General features: G+C 45.1%; 3 protein-coding genes across 6 annotated transcripts in view; 1 reads left to right on the top strand and 2 right to left on the bottom strand.

Moving 5' to 3' along the window:
- LOC139048762 (zinc finger protein 239-like) overlaps positions 1–17,283 on the top strand; it is a 62,439-nt gene extending 45,156 nt beyond the window's left edge. Inside the window, exons 3-4 of one of the 3 annotated variants that reach the window (XM_070523346.1) lie at positions 1,570–1,788; positions 1,873–2,708. In XM_070523346.1, coding sequence (XP_070379447.1) covers positions 1,570–1,788; positions 1,873–2,414 — 761 coding nt within the window. In that variant the 3' untranslated portion in view covers positions 2,415–2,708. Of the gene's footprint in view, positions 1–1,569; positions 2,710–17,265 lie in introns of those variants that run through there. The other 2 variants (XR_011507891.1, XM_070523345.1) reach the window with 2 other exon arrangements.
- Positions 1–20,632, bottom strand: part of LOC139048765 (uncharacterized) — a 148,020-nt gene that overhangs the window by 35,718 nt on the left and 91,670 nt on the right. The window lies entirely within an intron of this gene.
- On the bottom strand, positions 3,811–8,050 carry LOC135903804 (uncharacterized; the record flags this gene model as incomplete). Its single annotated transcript, XM_070523166.1, has 3 exons — positions 3,811–3,855; positions 6,090–7,660; positions 7,999–8,050. Coding segments are annotated over 3 exons (1,668 nt in total), but the record flags the coding sequence as incomplete, so codon positions are not given.

The following is a 20,632-nucleotide window of genomic DNA, read 5'->3' on the forward strand; positions in this document are numbered from 1 at the left end:
GGCGTCAGGCGTCGCCCCTCAGGTCGATTTTGTTTCGATTTCCCGTCGCCCTCGTAAAACACCACGTAATAGAAAAACAGCTAAGCGGGTCTCGGGCCGTTGGAGCACCACCAGCTCGACGCGCGTCGGCGGATCGTGCCGCAACAATCAGTGCGACGCTTTGCGTTACGTAGATGACAACAAAGGTTGAGTCACAAATTTTTTTCGCTACTTCGCATCGTACGTTTTCCTAGTTGGTGTATTTTTTTCGCGGTTTTTTCCAAAGTGTATGAACGAGGTTCTACTGTATACCTACATCTTTTTTTACTCTGTGCGACGTGTATCGAGCTGCGAGGCAAAGGAAAGCGGAACACCTCCTCGGTGTCCGTCATCGCGGTAGTTTGATCATGCGCGACACCAGCTTAACATCACTAGTCAAAATTAAGTACACTTTACATACCGTTGGTGCTATAAAAACTGAAATTATTTTCCCCACTAAGGTTACCATTTTTAGACTGCCCACACAATTATTCGAATGTTCTTGCTAGAAATTCATAATTGTGGTCGGCGACTCAGTATGCTAATTTAACATTAAATTGTGAAAGTGCCAACACCGACAAACCCTCCATGTGAGGTAGCTGATTATGTAGCACGCCAGCCTGAAACTATGGCGGAGGTTTTGGCAGTTGCACTACTGCCCGCCATCAGCTGACATTTCCCCATAATAAGCTACGTCAATTGTGGGGATGTTTGTGGGGATCTGTGTGGGTTTTCGTTTAGACCCTCGCCTATGAGCGTGAAATTATCGTACTGTGTTAGATGTCATAATTATCTTGGAACGGAAGTTGTTCTTGCAGAATCAAGCGAAATTAGTTTTCCATAGGATCAGTCAAATATATACACGATAAATCGCGAAAAAAATGCATTGTCTGTTTGCTGTGCTGTTTGTTTGAAAAGTCTGCCACAGCAGATAAACTTTTTGTGCCAGCAACTATTTGCACAGACGGCATTTGTTTTATCAAAATTACTGATACTTCAATTATAACGGACTTGTAAAATGAGGAGATAATGGCCTCGTGGGAAGGTAAAAAAAAAATAGCGGGTTCTATCTAGAGGTAGAGAAGGAGGGTGCGGCATCCAGAAACCGACTGATGAAGTCTTACATGAGACAAATTTGTTGTGCCAGAGAATCCTAAGCTTTGCAAGTGCCGAGTACGGCCTCCGAGCCTCAAGTGCTCATTGAGGATCAGAAAGCAAGCTGGGTCATAACATTTTAAAACTGTTTGTTAAGGTTCCTAGAAATCCGTCAAAATCTTCGAACACTCCACGTTCTCTGACTTTCTAATTTTACACCCTTGTAAAAAAATAATTTCTATTATAGGCGGACATCACAAACATCATCTTCAAGCATTCAAATGCAGAACTATTGAGTAAATTAAGAAGGACCATCAAAATTTCTTTGTTGAATCATACTTGAAATCACCTTCAAGGTCTCCCCTCCCCCAAAAATAAAGCTTGTAAATAAATTCAGCACCTGTTTTCTTTTTGGCATTTCATGCTATCTTTAATTACTTTAGTTTTTTTGTGCAGCATCGAGGCCTCCTATTTCTCCATCAACTGCCACATGTGACAACACAAAGCAAGGATTCCTTCAGCGATGTGACCTATGTGACCACGAGGCTGATAAATTGTTTCATCTGGATGCACATGCCAGCATCGATACTGACGAAAAGCCATATCAGTGCCCTTCATGCTCTCGGAGCTTTTCACGAAAGAGCCACCTAAAAATCCACTTGCGCACTCACACAGGTGAGAAGCCCTATCAGGGCCCTTCATGCTCTCGGAGCTTCTCAGAAAAGGGCAGCGTTATGAAACACCTGCACGCCCACACAGGCGAGAAGCCATATCAGTGCCCTTCATGCTCTCGGTACTTCTCAGAAAAAGGCAAGCTTACGAAACACCTGCGCACCCACACAGATGAGAAGCCACATCAGTGCTCTTCATGCTCACAGAGCTTCTCAGAAAAGGGCAACCTCATTATACACCTGCGCACCCACACAGGTGAGAAGCCATTTCAATGCCGTTCATGCCCTCATAGCTTCTCACGAAAGGCCAGCATGAAATGTCACCTGTGCACCCACACAGGCAAAAAGCCATATCAGTGCCCTTCATGCTCTCGGAGCTTCTCGCGAAAGAACCGCCTGAACGAACACCTGCGCACCCACAGCTGTGAAAGGCCATTTGAGTGCCCTTCGTGCCTTCAGAGCTTCTCACAAAATGCCAGCCTGAAATCACACCTGCGCATCCACACAGGCGAGAAGCCATATCTATTTATTTATTCATTTCCTCAAAGGTCTCTCTTGAGACATTACATGAGGGAGTGGGGAGTTAGTGACAAAGAGATACTACAAATTACAAAGGGATATTTCCGATGAGTCGCTTGAATGCAAGTGGGTCGATGATAGTGGCAACTTCGGCGGGCAGGCCATTCCAGTCTCGTGCTGTGCGCAGAAAAAATGATTGCTGAAAAGTAACGGTATGGGCTTGTGGGGGATATACTGTATTACAGTGACTGGTGCGGCCAATGCGATGTGCTCTTTTTATGTACGGGTTGTCAAGAGGCAAGGAATGAAATAATTTATGAAAAAGATTAAGACGGGCTATTCTACGGCGTGAGGCTAGAGAGGGTAGGTTTATTTGGGCTTTTAGTGCCGAGATCGATGCTTGTATGGTATGAATAAGTTGACAGGATAAATCGTGTCGCGCGGTTCTGAACCGACTCGAGGGCATTAATAAGGTTATTGTGGTGGGGGTCAAAAATAGCTTCGGCATACTCAAGCTTAGGCCGCACAAAGGTTAGAAAAGCAAGCTGTTTAATAGAGGGAGGAACGAGGAAGAGGTTACGGCGCAGATAACCTAGAGTACGATTAGCAGAGTTTATTATGTGGTTAACATGACAGGTCCAAGTTAAGTCATGCGAGATGTACACACCAAGATATTTGAATGAATTCGTTGTTGCAATCTGCGTGTTATTGTTGCTATAATTAGGGATAACGTAGTTACGACGACGATGAATAGACATTAACACGGTTTTAGCTACATTTAATGACATGAGCCAAGTGGTACACCAGTTTTGTATGCGCGATAGGTCAATTTGTAACGCCAAATGGTCGCTGGGGTTAGTAACTGCTCGGTAAACCACACAATCATCAGCGAAGAGTCGGATATGAGAAGAAATGTTACAAGGTAGGTCATTGATGTATATTAAGATAAGGAGGGGACCAAGTACGGTACCTTGAGGTACGCCTGAAAGCACGGGTGTTAAGGTTGAAGAGTGTGAGTTAGCGTATACGAGTTGTTCACGGTTAGTTAAAAACCCTCGAATCCAGCTTAGAACACAAGGATGAATGTTAAGACGCGATAACTTTATTAAAAGACGACCATGAGGGACCTTATCGAATGCTTTTTCGAAATCTAAAAATATTGCGTCAGTCGGGATGTTACGATCTAGGTTTAAATGTAAATCGTGCAAGAAAAGAGCAAGTTGAGTGTAACAGGAATAATTTTTGCGGAAACCGTGTTGACTTGGGTGAAAAAAATTGACGGATGTTAGGAAGTTAGCAATATGCGAGTATAAAATATGTTCCATTATTTTACAAGACACGCTTGTTATGGAAATAGGACGGTAGTTACTTTGTGATGATCGGCTTCCTTTCTTGAAGACTGGGATGACCTTGCCCACCTGCCAGTCATGTGGAATGGAAGCACTGTTAAGCGATTCCTGGAATATGAGTGATAAAAACAGGCTACAGGCTACAATATCAGTGTCATTCATGCTCTCAGAGCTTCTTGCGAATAGGTCACCTGAATGAACACCTGCGCACCCACACAGGTGAGAAGCCATTTCAGTGCCCTTCATGCCTTCGGAGCTTCTCACAAAAGGCCGGCCTGAAAGCCCACCTGCGTGCTCACACAGGCGAGAAGCCTTATAAGTGCCCTTCATGCTCTCGGTGCTTCTCGCGAAAGTTTTCCCTGAATGAACGCCAGCGCACCCACACAGGTGAGAAGCCATTTCAGTGCCCTTCATGCCTTAAGCGTTTTGCACAAAAGGCCAGCATGAAGTCCCACCTGCGCACCCACACAGGCGAGAAGCAGCCATATCAGTGCGCTTCATGCTCTCAAAGCTTCTCGCATAAGACCCGCCTGAACGAACACCTGCGTATCCACACAGGTGAGAAGCCATTTCAGTGCCCTTCATGCCTTAAGAGCTACTCACTAACGGTCAGCCTGAAATACCACCTGCGCACCCACACAGGCGAGAAACCATATTAGTGCCAGTAAAGTTTCGTTCGTTCTCCGTCCTCGCTTCACCGTTGGAACTTGAAGCTTATCGGACGATGATCGGCAGTTGTTGGTCAAACGCAGGCAGGAAACGATGAGGTCAGATGTACAAGAAGTATTTATACGTAAACTTTTCTATATACATGGCAGGTAAAACAAATACATTACAAACTTGAACAATTGAGAAACAAAGTCTCACTCTTCTACTGTCTCAATGACTGTTAGAGCCCAGACTCGTTTTAACGTACATAGTACGGAGGCTCACTGGTCTATCAGCAATCCTGATCTCAGCCAAGTCTCAGGGACAGCATGTCGTCCCGATTTTTATAGCCCAAATATACAAAGAAAAAAAAAGGCGGTAGGGCCGTTGGCCCCTCCCACAGGTTCAGTTGCCAATCAGAGTCAACCGTTTGTTAAGCCACCACCCACAGGGATGGGCTTACTCTTAAAAATAAACATATTGGAAAACAAAGCTCTTTTCCTTCTTCGCCAAAACTCCGTTGCCCTCTCATTTCTCCGTAGTGAGTGACCGGCTCAGCAAAACACGCCAGGCCCGAACAAGTTATCGCTAGACCGTTTCAAATGCCAACGGCGTCTAGGCTGCACCTGTCTCGGAAGCAGGGGCACCGGCACCACGAAGTGCCGCTGTACTCAAAGTCTGGCCGTCTGGGAGACGGATGACCCTCCTTGTCCTTCAAATTTATTGTCTACAAGACAAAGTTCTTTGAGTGCGTGTTTCCAAGACGCCGTCGTGCGAATGCGCTCTTTACGTGCGCACCGCATTCCTACAGCGTGCACGGTAAGCTGGTCTTAGACACCACGCAGGCAGTCGCACCCAACAACAATGCTGGCGATTACCTTCCGGAGGCGTAGAGGATTAGGTCCATGCTCACTGCATGCAGCACGGAGTCAGAGTTGCTAAGTCCTTCTTAACCTCGGCGGCGCCTCCAATTAGTCAGGGACTCGGGCGCCAGACTCACAATACCTTTTGTACAGCGGTTCGTTTTAAGGCTGGTCTGTGTGACCCGTCGGCGGACTGCCAACATCGTGCGCACAATACTGACTCCCAGAAATCGGCACACGCCCGCCTGGCACCTGCCACGACGCGTCACCAAACCCCGCGCTTTGCCTGTGACCCCGCATAACACAGCAACTGTCGCCCCGCTGACATGGGGGGAAGTGAACCCCCTCTCTATACACAAAGCACGAGGCCGATTCGTGAGACTTAAGAAGCCGAACAATCAGAGCGACCTTACACGTCCCTCCTAAAGAGTATACTGGGCTTACGATGTTCCCAGCTATACTACAAGAGCCAAAGGGCGCTGTATCATAAGATTTAGGCTCTGAAGGTTCCGTCGTCAAAGAAAATTGACATACGCTGCCCCACACGGGTGCTGCGGTGTCCGTAAGGAACAGGAAAATTAACTGAAAGGACCACGGAGAAAAAACAATTTTCTCACAGCGACAAAGAAAAAGGGGCGAAAGCTCAACACATTCATGACAGTGAGCATGCAAAAGAAACACTCATGTATGTACAGGAACACTCCAACGCACTGCACGGCACAACAGCAGTAAAGTAACATATGCAGGTTATATACATAGTATGTCCATAGTCTTATAACCCTCACACACATAGACGACAACAGCCACAGAAAGTTCCACCAAGGCTGAACTGTCCCACGCACACATCCTTCGGGTGAACGGGAACATTCACGCCTGTCCCAGCTGGCATGGCTGTTTCTGTCTATCCTTTCTTTCCTGCTCTTTACTCGATTGGCTCCCACGAACGATTCTTTAGTCCGTGCCCTCCTATCGTAAACTAGAGCATATTTGCTCGGGCACTCGGTGCCTGTCAACTCAGCTACACTCTCGGTTAGTTCTAGCTCCCGCTGACTGGGCACCCCATTGACATCCTGCATCAAACTATTCCCTTGCAATTTAGGGATTTCATCTGTCGTTTCTTCGCAACTTAGACCGCAGTCCGGCTCAGTGTTATCGACCATTTCGACTGATCGGACCCCTGCCCGCGGAATATTTTCCTCTCCAAACTCCTCTTTTTCCTGCGCCCGTAGTAGTTCCCAATCTTCCTTTGACAGCAGGCAGTCAACCCCGTTTGCAAGTTCGTCGGTAACCGCGCACACCAGATCGATCCTCTGCGGTTGTATCACAGCCCCCGGGCGATGCATGCCTACGGGCAGCGTAGCTAGCTTAGCTCGAATGGTGTTTCCGAATGCCGACTCAAGTCTTACTGTTCGTGATGGCTCCTGTAAATCGATGGGCAACATACTTTTACGGACTACCGTTATCTCACTACCTGTGTCCAACACAGCTTCCGTTGCTATATCCCCGCACATGATAGGGATTAGGTCCAGCTTCGACCTCACCGAGCTAGCATTTTGAGCTACGACATGTACTCTAGCGCTTAGCACTCTTTCTTGCTCTGCTGGAGGTTCTTCACTTACAACAGCAACCTTCTGTACCCTTTGTTTTTGCACAGTCGGTGGCTTCCCCTGCGGTTCTTTATCTGAAGCTTTTGGGCAGTCTCTGGCTAGGTGACCCTGTATATGACACACGTGGCATCTTAAATTTGTCCTCTGCGGGCCAGCTAGTTTTGCGCGCTGCGGCAATGAGGCTGTTGCGGCTGGCTTAGTTGCTCGTCCTTTCCCTTTAGCTTGCTCGAAAGTCTCGAGTACTTTTGCCACCTCCACTGGCTTAAACCAATCTTCGCCCTCCCGCAAAAGAACATATTCTAGGGCTTCTGAGCTTAGACTAGCTTTCATACGGTCAGCAACCATAAGCTCCGTCATAGCTTCTTTGGTGTTCGCATTTCGAGATTGAAGGTAATAGGCCAAATAGGTTCTAGCGCGGGACGCGAACTGAGCCCAAGTTTCCTCCTTTCGTTTAGATGCCTTTTCAAACCTCTCCAAGTATTTAGCTGGCGTGAGCTTAAGTTCATCTAATACTGCCTTCTTTACAGTCTCATAATCTGTACATTCCTCGTCATTGAGGCCACGCAACAGATAACGAACCCGCTCGGCCAGCGCCGGCATGATCAAATGTACACGGCTGTGTTCTGGTACTCGAAAAGATGCAAACAACTTTTCGACCTCATCAAACCATATCGGAACGTCAGCGTCACACGGCAACCGGTATGCCTTAAGCACTTTAGCACATTGTGCTATTCCATCCGTGATGGCACCGCGCCGATCGCTTCCTTCCGACTCCGAAGGCGGCCTGCTCGACTGCTCGAGCTCCACTCTCCGTAGAGCAATGCGCTCGCACTCTAGCTGTAGGCGCACCTTTTCCAGCTCCAGCTCCAGGCGTCTCACCGCCATGGTCTCTGGATCTGTCGTGCTTGGAGCCTGCGAAGCTCCTTGCGTCTCACTATCCATTTCAGTATCCGACGTTTCAGACTCGGTCTCTCCGATGCGTTGTAGTTCCTGCCGTCTCTGACCCTCTCTTTGTTCAGATGCCGTATCAATGTTTACGTTAGCCTCACTCGCATTCGCTGTTCTGCGCGTGAACACCATTAACCTCACTGAACAACAGCCATGCCAACCTAGACAAAACGCAAGGAATCCCGCTCACCCGTTGCTGCTGGGGGCGCCGCCTGACGTCCTCGTCCAGATGAATTGCAACCGTTGCGGAATTGGCTGGTAGCCCTCTGATGCCTTGCGCCTGGCTCGCTGCTCGTTGCTCGTTGTGGGGCTTGCCGATCCTGTCGTGCTGCGCCAGTAAAGTTTCGTTCGTTCTCCGTCCTCGCTTCACCGTTGGAACTTGAAGCTTATCGGACGATGATCGGCAGTTGTTGATCAAACGCAGGCAGGAAACGATGAGGTCGGATGTACAAGAAGTATTTATACGTAAACTTTTCTATATACATGGCAGGTACAACAAATACATTACAATTTTGAACAACTGAGAAACAAGGTCTCACTCTTCGACTGTCTCAATGACTGTTAGAGCCCAGACTCGTTTTAACGTACATAGTACGGAGGCTCACTGGTCTATCAGCAATCCTGATCTCAGCCAAGTCTAACGTACATGGTACGGAGCCTCACTGATCTATCAGTAATACTGATTTCAGCCAAGTCTCAGGGACAGCATGTCGTCCCGATTTTTATAGCCCAAATATACAAAGAAAAAAAAAAGGCGGTAGGGCCGTTGGCCCGTCCCACAGGTTCAGTTGCCAATCAGAGTCAACCGTTTGTTAAGCCACCACCCACAGGGATGGGCTTACTCTTAAAAATAAACATATTGGAAAACAAAGCTCTTTTCCTTCTTCGCCAAAACTCCGTTGCCCTCTCATTTCTCCGTAGTGAGTGACCGGCTCAGCAAAACACGCCAGGCCCGAACAAGTTATCGCTAGACCGTTTCAAATGCCAACGGCGTCTAGGCTGCACCTGTCTCGGAAGCAGGGGCACCGGCACCACGAAGTGCCGCTGTACTCAAAGTCTGGCCGTCTGGGAGACGGATGACCCTCCTTGTCCTTCAAATTTATTGTCTACAAGACAAAGTTCTTTGAGTGCGTGTTTCCAAGACGCCGTCGTGCGAATGCGCTCTTTACGTGCGCACCGCATTCCTACAGCGTGCACGGTAAGCTGGTCTTAGACACCACGCAGGCAGTCGCACCCAACAACAATGCTGGCGATTACCTTCCGGAGGCGTAGAGGATTAGGTCCATGCTCACTGCATGCAGCACGGAGTCAGAGTTGCTAAGTCCTTCTTAACCTCGGCGGCGCCTCCAATTAGTCAGGGACTCGGGCGCCAGACTCACAATACCTTTTGTACAGCGGTTCGTTTTAAGGCTGGTCTGTGTGACCCGTCGGCGGACTGCCAACATCGTGCGCACAATACTGACTCCCAGAAATCGGCACACGCCCGCCTGGCACCTGCCACGACGCGTCACCAAACCCCGCGCGTTGCCTGTGACCCCGCATAACACAGCAACTGTCGCCCCGCTGACATGGGGGGAAGTGAACCCCCTCTCTATAGACAAAGCACGAGGCCGATTCGTGAGACTTAAGAAGCCGAACAATCAGAGCGACCTTACAGTGCCCTTCATGCTTTCAGAGTTACTCGCGAAAGAACCACCTGAACGAACACATGCGTACCCACACAGGTGAGAAGCCATTTCAGTGCCCTTTATGCCTTAAGAGCTACTCACTAAAGGCCAGCCTGAAATACCACCTGCGCACCCACACAGGCCAGAAGCCATATCAATGTCCTTTATGCCTTCAGACCTTCTCACAAAACCGCAGCATGAAATCCCACCTGCGCACCCACACAGGCGAGAAGTCAAACCAGTGCCCTTCATGCTCTCAGAGCTTCTCACAAAAGAACCGCCTGAATGAACCACCTGCACACCCACACAGGTGAAAACATATCAGTGCCCTTTATGCCTTCAGGGCTTCTCGTTAAAGAGTGCAATGAAGGTACACCAGCGCATTCATACAGGTGACCGGCCATACATTTGTACTGTCTGTTCCGTGTCCTTTAAGCAGTCTCGTAGTTTGAGCGGACATAAGTGGAGAGCACAACACCGTGATACTGCAGGGTAGGTCAACAACTATGTTGAAGTAGAATTTTAGTTAAATGTCTATGGGCTTGTAGCATGTTGCATATTGTTCTACTGCATCAGGTCTCGATGTGATCTGATACGGTCCCTGAAACACTTTTTTCAAAAGGTCCCCATATTTGCTCTAGATCTTTTTTCAGCAGGTAATATAACATAGAGCTAAAGAAATTAGGAAAAGTGACCCGCACAAGGCCTTTACAGCTGATAAAGAACATAAACGTACAGTTAAACCTCAATAGAATTAAGACGGTAAAATCAGTAGTTTGCTTTGTAATACTGTGGCTATTCATTATTCGAAAAGGAATAATTGTTCATCGCTATAACAAATTACTGTTTGCATACCCCTAGAGACTATGTATGTTCGTTGTAATAATTATTACACTACGTATGTCTCAATGATCTGCTTTCTAAGCTCTGTATGTTTTTCCCCGGTATTCTCTTTTGCCACATGTGAACTTGTTCTTTTAGACCAATTCATGTATTTGTTGGCTCTAGGTTCTGGTTTACGTGGCTCATTCCGGATATACTTATAATCTTATTCTGTTCATACTTCCTTTTTTGCAAATGGGTACTTTCTTAGAGCAATTGATTGCTTAATAAGTTAGCATTGCACTGTCTGTTTCATCAGAGCACCAAATAAAATCCTATGTTTAATCAGAATTCATTGTCTGTTCTTGGTATTTGAGTACCTGAATGCAGCATGCTATATAGTGATGTCAGTATTCTATCCTATCGAGGGCTGCAAGAGAAGTTGAGTGGTGGCAATTGGGAAGTTCATTATTAGCACAGAAGGCTCTTATTGTAACTTATATACATGAGTATTTTACGTATTGAGTCAAATGTCAAGTCCTCCATAGCTAGTTCATTCGTACATATTGCATCAAGATATGTGTCAGCATTTGTATAAGCACTGGTGTGACATATATATCTCTAAAAATATTTATATAATATTTACGTATTGAATCGAGTATACAGTGACACCTGCACAGTATAATACATTTGTGCACAGAAGGCCGGAAATTGGGTCAGTAATGTTTTTCAACACTTGCAAAGTTGCTTTGTGAATGCCAGTGGTGCCAATCTCTCTTAAGTAATTTATTCACGAAGAAAATTATGCACAGGGCATGTTCTTAACATAATAAATCCAATAATGAAGTGATTTTATTTTGATTAATTTAGTACGAATATTCTGTGCTTTGAATAGGCACTTCGTCAATCAAAATGTCTTCTAGTAACTTTGGAACACTGAAAACATGAGTCGTTTTATAATATATATATATATATATATATATATATATATATATATATATATATATATATATATATATATATATATATATATATATATATATATATATATATATATGGATAAGTATAGCATAGATAGAATTGAGCCTGCTCCCAGGAACGGAGGAAGCCTAAAAGTATGTGAAGATGCTAGGAATAGGCAAGAATCAGATGTATGCATTAAGAGACAAAGCCGGCAATATCATTACTAATACGGATAAGATAGTTCAAGTGGCTGAGGAGTTCTATAGAGATATATACAGTACCAGTGGCAACCACGACGATAATGGAAGAGGAAGAGGAAATTCTAGAGAAACTTGACATCTCACAAGTAACGCCGGGAGAAGTAAAGTAAGCTTCGGAGCTATGCAAACGAGGAAGGCAGCTGGGGAGGATCAGGTTACAGCAGATATTTGTTGAAGGATGGTGGGCAGATTGTTCTAGAAAAACTGGCCACCCTGTATACGCAATGCTTCATGACCTCGAGCGTACCGGAATCTTGGAAGAGTGCCAACATAATCTTAATCCGTAAAAAAGGGAGCGCCAAAAACTTGAAAAAATTATAGACCGATCAGCTTACTGTCCGTTGCCCAGAAAGTATTTACTAAGGTAATCACAAATAGACTTAGGGACACCTCAGACCTACGTCAACCGAGGGAGCAGGCAGGAATTCCTAAAGGCTACTCAACAATAGACCATATTCACACTATCAATCAGGTGTTAGAGAAATGTGCAGAATATAACCTACCCTTGTATATAGCTTTAATTGATTATGGGAAAGCATTTGGTTCAGTCGAAACCTCAGCGGACATGCAGGCATTACGGAATGAGGGTGTAGACGAGCCGTATGTAAAAATACTGAAAGATGTCTATAGCGGTTCCACAGCCACCGTAGTCCTCCGTAAAGAAAGCAACAAAATCACAATAAAGAAGGGCGTCAGGCAGGGAGATGCGATCTTTCAAATGCTATTCACAGCGTGTTTCCAGGAGGTATTCAGAGGCCTGGATTGGGAAGAATTGGGAATAAGAGTTAATGGAGAATACCTTAGCAACTTGCGATTCGCTGATGATATTGCCTTGCTTAGTAACTCCCCCCTTAGGCATAACATAGGGATAAAGTTTGAGAACGTGTGTAGTAGGGGCTGTATACGTTTCTAGGGGAGCTAGGCATTCCTAGCTATACAGAGATAATTTGTACTGAGTGAAGAACCCTTTGTGTGCAAGGAAACTCCCCGTGTGTTCCTGATACTCCACTTGTGCTTTTAGTAAACAGTGCTTCATAACATGCGACGGAACAACAGGAACTTGCAAATCTTATGAACACCGAGATGTGCACATTGTTTTATACTTATTTTGATGATAGCTGTTCATTTTTCGAAAACTATCTGAAATGTATTCTAAACGAGTTGTTTCACTTCTGGCCCTATCCCATCCGCATTACATGAAATCTGAAAAATTATGCTTTTGCTGACCAATTGTTTAAATCTGTTTTAGGCAACAAAGTACCGACATATAATAAGTAAACATGCAAAACAATTTTCTCCTTTCTGGCAAGTTCCATTGCTAAAAGCTACGTCGACACCCACTCAGAAATTTCGGTAACACATACGCCTACAGACTTCGGCACTTTACAGCCACGTGAAGAGGCACCTGTGCCAACACGTGACCATTTCAGTACACGTTCTTCTTTCAAAACTTTTTCGTAACTTGTGAACTCAAATAGCATTTATGTACCCACACAGTTAAGCCATGTAGGTGTCTATGTCTTAATAAAAGTAAAATGAACTGGGAAAATGCATATGTGTGCAGTATGCTGCATGGCATTCTGTTAGACAAGCGTTACTATATGCGGGAATATGTTGAGCTGCTAGCATAATGTTACAAGCTGTTTCATTGTGTTTGAAAAGTGCAATGAAACAATTTTGAACGCTGATGTGACATGACTCAACACTTAGAGCACCACAGTAAAGTGTGGTACCAGTTATGTAGGCACACATTGTGGAAATAAATATATGAATAACTAACAATTAAGTTATTTAGTTATATTAAGATATAGTTTAGACCAGGTGTCTTGAAGGTTGCAGATACATTTATAGTAATCAGTTTTCAGCACATGTTTCAGTGGCCATGATCGTGTGAAATCCCTTTGATGTAACGGCTCAACAGCGAAGTACTTGTTTATTCGCTATGCCTACAAGAGACTCCTGTGTACAGAAAAATATTCGTTAGCGATAAATTGCGAATTCTGTAAATTTTCCTGCGACATGTTATCAAAGGAGACCACTACCTAATTGAACATCCTTGTGCATGAATAGAGTATTATGTGTGCACAAGAAAAGCTAATGGCATATTGTTTTTCTGATCTCTTAATGTCCTGAGTTGTTTGGAAGTTCCGTGTGTTGAAGTAGAACGAAAATGTTGATGCCTTGTTTAGTGAGAGCTAAACTAGATTTCTGAGACATTCAGAACATAAGCAGTGTGAATGCACTCGTGAATGAACCTACTTGTTTTGGTGGTATCTTCTTATTCTGCAACTGACCCTTTTGTCTACAAGTGTGTGGAAGCAAAATGACATTAGCAATTTTGTTCTATACGTATACATCATTTCTGTCATGCGCAGGGTATCTTCATAATAAGTGATACATTGAAGCCCTATGTAGGTCACTTCATATTCTCGTGGAATGTGTGCTAACATACAGGCCTTTCTTAGATGTAACGGTGCACAGGTACAGAAGGCAGGGGTTCCCAAACTTCTTAGTTTTGGGGATACCTGAGCAGCTTTTCCGTAGTGCCCCTCCCTTCCTTTTCACGCAAGTTTGTTTACACACGTACTTAACATAAGAGCTCATTAATGCTTATGGAGCATGAAATGGTAATCAGAGGGAGCCTTTTTGCACACTCAATGCGCAGAGAAGCCGGCATGTCTTGGGAGAAGGATTGGGGGTTCGGGGGAGCCTGTGGATCCACCCGCCATTACATGCAGTTCAAAGAGCAATTTCCCTTGATGAGATATGTACTATGACATATGGACCAGCAATTCTTTTTCCGCACTGCATAATGCCCTGTGCAGGCAGAGCATGTGGCTTTTACACTAGGCACCGTGTGCCATTCACGGCATGTTGACACAAACTGAAGTGTCGGGCACTCAAAAGCCTATAGTAGTATTTTGCAAAGAAATGTTGCGTGGCACTCTTGTTCCGGAACGGTCTTCGATGTATCGGTCGCAGTGACAAGCATAAATTCCCGCGTCGCCTGGAATGTAGCATTGACCCTCGTTCTCAACAAGACGCTTATTTTTCTATTCTCGTTGGTAGCCAACCGACGAAACGTCATTATGAAACAATATGCACGGTGTTTCAGCGAACACTTTCGAATATTCTTAAATGTTACCTGTGGCAGATATCACAGCACTAGTTCGTGAGGTGGTAAAAATTGAAATGCATAATCCACTAATTAACTCTTCAAACTAATTACCATATGGCCCATATTGAAATTTACAAAGTCTAGCCGTGGAGTTGTCTAAGCTGAATGCACTTGGAACGAATTCTCAGAATGGCACCAATTTTGCGGTATTAAATCCGGAACGAAAAGGGCTTTGCAAATACACTACCGGCATACCTTGCACATGTTTTCTAGTGAACGCTAGAAAAATAACGCAGACAAATTCCGAACATCTACACCATCTGCTATTCCCCATTTATAAGCCCACAATACATAGAAGCTAGCTTATGCAGATTTTGAATACATATTCGGGTAACCTAATACGCAAGTAGACGTTGGCACTACACATTCCATAACACTTCAAACGTCCAAGAACTTATGCGCAGCAACTTACGAGGCGCGCTGCCAAAACGGACTTTCTTTGAGGATGCGAAATTTCCGCACAAAACGTGCAGAGAAAAATGACGTGACTGTTTTTGTTTACAGTGTTCACGCAAAGACTAGGGGACAGCAAGTAGCATCAACACCTAGCTGTAAAGTTAACACAGAGATTTTCAGCACGTCAGAACGATCGTATATGCGTCCATTTCTTTCGTCTACATCTGCAGTTATTCTTTTTTGCTTATATTTTCGTTTGTTTTCCCGAGAATTCTATTGCGACCGAGAATTGTATTGCGATCGTGCAACCTATGACGATAGCAAAACCCGCAACGAACGGACAAATCAGCGGATCTCTCAGGCATGTAGGGCCCTCTGCGCCATACTTTTCAGCGTCAACGTAGCTTAGCCGCGTGCGGGATTATCTTACTGAGCTATGTCGAATACTTGGCTGCGGTTGTCGGAAGTTCCCATCGCCCCCCCCCCCCCATCTTTTTTCTTTTTTCACATTCTCCATTGCGCTACATCTGCAGGCTTGTAGTGCAATGGAGAATGTGTTAAATTTGAATGAATGTGGAGAACTAAAACTGGCGGCTCTCTGTACGAAGTGTCTATCGACTGCAAGTGTCCCAGAAAACTGGAAGATTGCGAACATTATACTAATCCACAAAAAGGGAGATGTTAAAGAACTGAATCACAGGTCCATTAGCTTACTCCCAGTATTATAAAAAATATTTACCAAAATAACCTGCAATAAAATAAGGGCAACACTCGACTTTAGTCAAACAACGGAAGAGGCTGGCTTCAGGAAGGGATACTCTACAATTTATCACATGCATGTCATTATCCAGCTTATTGAGAAATCCGCAGATAAAAAGAAGCCTCTGCGTATGGCTTTCATAGATTACGAAAATGCATTTGATTCAGTAAAGATACCAGCATTCATAGAGGCATTCCGTAATCAAGGAGTAGAGACCGCTTACGTAAATATTTTGGGAAATATCTACAAAGATTCCACAGCCACCTTAATTTTGCACAAGAAAAGTAGGAAGATACCTGTAAAGGTGTCAGACAAGGAGGCACAATCTCTCAACTGCTATTCAGCGCGTGCTTGGAAGACGTATTCAAGCTATTAAAGTGGGAAGGTTTAGGATGAAGGATTGACGGCGAATATGTCAGCAACCTTCGGTTTGCCGATGACATTGTTGTATTCAGCAACACTGCGGACGAGTTACAACAAATGATTGAGGAACTTAACAGGGAGAGTGTAAGAGTGGGATTGAAGATTATTATGCAGAAGACAAAGATAATGATAAATAACCGGGCAAGGGAACAAGAGTTCAAGATCGCAAGTCAGGCTGAAAAGTCTGTGAAGGAGTACGTTTACCTTGGTCAACTAATCACAGAGAACCCTGACCATGAGAAGGAAATTCAGAGAAGAATAAAAATGGGTTGGATCGCATACGGCAGACATCGTGAGCTCCTGACAGGGAGCTTACCGTTATCATTGAAAAGGAAGGTATACAATGAGTGCATTTTACCGGTGCTGACATATGGGGCAGATACTTCGAAACTGACAAAGAAGCCTGAGAACAAGTTAAGGACCGCGCAAAGAACGATGGAACGAAGAATGCTAGACATAATTTTAAGAGACAGAGAGAGAGCGGTTTGGATCAGTGACTAAACTGGTAGAGACGATATTCTAATAGACATTAAGATTAAAAAATGGCGCTGGGCAGGTCATGTATTGCGCAGATGAGATAACTGTTGGACCATTAGGGTGACAGAATGGATACCAAGAGAAGGGAAGCCCGGTAGAAGACGGCAGAAAACAAGGTGGTGCGATGAAATTAAGAAATTCCCAAACTTTGCCGAGAAATGCATTGTCGTTCCAGTTATTTTCATAACAAAACGTCGTGGAATGCATTCAAGTGCAAATGTAACTGGGCCATAAAATAATTAAAACTCTCGTTAATGATATTTCGTTAATTTTTCTGTGACACATTTCAATTCATTGTGCAAGTGATGTCCGCCTCTTCGAGTAGAGCAGCTCATGAACTAGAATTGTGCTACCTCCGCAAGTAACCTTCAAAAATTGTTAGTGTTAGCTGAAACACCCGGCATATGCATGCAAGCTCGTTTTATTGAGATAGTGCAACATGCCTAATGTGTTGTCTATAATCCATTGTTTATCGTCTTCTGCTTTATCAGTGTTCGGTTTACACCTTAAAGTATACTTTCGCGAGTTGTTTTTGTTCCAGGGGCACAGGCTATGTCTAAAGTTGATGGCGAGCATCAGATGCCGGACCAGAACATGCGGGCACTGGACAATGTGTATGTATCGCTGACCCCTGGCGGAAGTGATGGCTGGTGTAAAGGTCACCCTAGCTTGAAGTCTCTCGACAGAGACTCCTTTCGCTGGAGAAAGATTGTGGGGAATGAAGCAGACACTCGGAGGATAAGGGCATGCATGTCATACTGCATAATACATTTTTGGGCTCTGAAAACAGAGCGGGGCTATAGGTTGGGTTGGTTGCGGTTGAGAAAGAGAAGTTATGGGGGTTCAGAAAGAGTAAGTGTAAACCACAAGGTCAATAATGTGATCATGACCACATGTAAAATCACTTGTTCTGCTGCTCACGCGTAGAGGCAGATGCTACACATTGTATGAAAACTTCCATTAATGTTTCGTTACCAACTTTGATACAAATTAAGGTTGGTTAATGCTGATGCCATTTCCTCACTAGGAATGCGTATACTTGCGCTAGCTTAAACGAAGGCTGTTGTGTCTAAGTTTACAAGGAGTGGGAAAACAATACGTAGAGCACAAATACATTGTGGACATAGGGATAACTATTTCAGTGCTGGTGCTATGTATTGAGAAAAAGTATTTTGTTGCACGCTATTTATTACTTCTTTACATGATTGTAAATTTGATGTTTTGTGCAATGTTACAGTGGCATGAAATCAAGGGCTTCACAACTCACATGATTGGGAATTGGAACAAGAAAGATACTGACCACAGTCGAAATGAAAAGTTTACTGTGGTCGTTGCCTTTCTTTTGCTTTTGTAGTGACGTGTAAGGTAAGAATACAGCCTTCCAGGAACCTAAACATGGTAAATAATAGAGCTAACCATAGCACATGCGAAGCTGAAAAAAGCCTGGATATTGAATGCCTGCACTGCAGCTACAGCAGTGCTTCCCAAGGTGGCTACTAGCCGTTAGTGGAGGGAGCATTAGCTGAGCTACCAGCTGGCTTGTAGAGGTCTAGGTCTAGAGTACGGCTTACGAAAGATATTACGAAAGTTAGCTGTGGCCTTAGCTAGATCAAGCATGAAGGCATAGTCCTACTAACTAGCTGCATGCTTCCTGGGGTAGTAGGCCCGCTTCTCACGCGTAACGAACGTTTGACCACAGTGGCTGCATTAATTTCCTTTGTTTTTTAATTTTCTTGTAATAGTGATCCTGCATCACGCAGTAGCAGTTAATGCCGCGTCTTACTCGTTTTTACTGCGTCAGGAAAGCATGTAGGTAAGCGTGTATACACTCGGCACGGCGGCACTGGCTGTTCGGAGACTTCAAGAGACGCCCTTCCGCGCAGTGTTGCCATTTGTCTTATTACAATGAATGCAGGTGATAATTAAATGAGCTGCAATAACACTGTGAAAAATCAGTAGCAAAGCTGTTCTAAGACCAGCTCGCGCAGACGCATCCCCCTGCGACTATCAGAATGTAATGTGCCACTGTCGCAACAAACTCGCCTGGGACATGGCTTTTTGGCGGTGCCAACCACGCGCTCTGTCAATTCTGTGCTGCCAGCTCAGCTAGAGATGAACGGAGCAAACGACGTTCTCCCCCGTAGTATCTAGGCGACGAGAGACTCAAGGACCGAAAGTCCCCAGCTGATTTCTCTCTCGCAACCACTGCTTCGCGCACATGCGCAGAAAGCGCGATTAATTCCAGTTTTTATGTGCTCGTCAGTAATAGCGGATTGGCGATGATAAAGTGGTGCCTTTCCTTTGAAACGGGTGGCCGCTACCGCGAAGCCCGGGCAATATAGAATAAAAAAAACAACAAAAAACTACAACAGTGTTCCAGGAAGGGTGGCCGACTTCGTGCCCTCAACCCACATCTACATAACCACGGACACTTCTCACCAGGTCCTCCACTGACGGTGTTGGCAACCGCCTGTTTTGCAGTGTTGCTGCCCTCCACTATTGAAGGCGTCGCTTAGTTCTGGACGCCGCTACAGCCTCCGTATCACCCTCATAGACATCGAAGCTGAGTGCTGCTGCTAGCGCTTTGTCAGACACAGATTCTCCAAGCTCGTGACACTGAAGCACCAGATGCTCGTTTGTTTCATCCGAGTGCCCACAGGAGCGGCACAACACGTGTCACTGTTAATTGTATCGAACGCACATTGCCGTGTCAGAGCGAGCAGTGCCCCTGCTCTAGCCTCAAAAAGGAGGGCGCTCCTGATGCTATTGTATAGGCGGACAGGTCTGCTGGAGCTCTTGTGTTGGCGGTAGAAAGACACAGAGTCTTTTTGTGGATTAATGCATGTTACCACGCCGCGTACTACACGTCATGGACTCTTTGTTACACTTCCTTGGAGTAGGCTCCGGCCGATTCCGCCAGTATGACGCCTCGTATGAGGCCGTATTTTTGCTGCAAGTGGTATGACCGCCACGCCCACTGCGTGCGAAGACAGTTTGCCGACAAGTAGTCGAAGACTCTTCGCCCACCTGTCGCAATGCATATGCAGCATGCGCTTGTAGAAGGCCAACTTGCTTGAAGCCTCCCGTACAGCAAAACTGGACCAACCTAAATCGCACTGGACACCTCGTGAGCCACAGTTCCCTAGGCGCCGACTACGGGAGGGCTCCGGGGCACAGGCCCCCTCCGGAGTATTCCGAGGGAGGGGGTGCTGATACACCGCTCCCCCCCCCCCGCCCGGCGATGACGATGCCTGCCCTCCCTACCGAACGTGTCATTGTCAGAGTTTTGTCAGCTACATCATTTAAGGCTCCTTTTGGCCCTCGACCTGCTCACTCAAAATTTTTATTGTAGCTAACAGCTTACTGCATCTTTGTTGGCGCGGACGTGCACATATTCAAATTCCTTCTTTCGCGTTATTTCTGCAAATTGTGACAATAGGAGGACAAGCGCATTATAAGCACTAGCTGTGGCTGCCTCATCCGCATTTTCTCACTTCATCATATTTTTAAATTCCCACTGTAAACACCATGCATGCATACACAATATATTTAAATATATACACAAGACAAAATTTATTATATTTATAACGAGAAGGAGATAGCCAAATAACAATTATTTCTAAACGTGTGGATAGCTTATGCCTAGAGAATGAATATGTTGCCGTCTGTTCAACTCACTTCAAAATTCATTGCATATGCTTTTTGACCCCCCAAAAAACCTATAGACTTTAGTGATCCCTTCGGCAGAGTCTTTTATCAACGGCGTGCGAAGTGCACGTGAATGATATGTGTCTCTGTAACGCTTCTCTTTCCAGCAAGCAAAGCTAACGGCTCCTTAAAAACACTTCTAATAATTCATAACATTTATTTGGGATGGAAAGGTGGTCACTTGCATGCCAAGGTAATAA

The sequence above is a fragment of the Dermacentor albipictus genome, chromosome 8, assembly GCF_038994185.2.
Source record: "Dermacentor albipictus isolate Rhodes 1998 colony chromosome 8, USDA_Dalb.pri_finalv2, whole genome shotgun sequence".
NCBI classification, from domain to species: Eukaryota; Metazoa; Arthropoda; class Arachnida; order Ixodida; family Ixodidae; genus Dermacentor; species Dermacentor albipictus.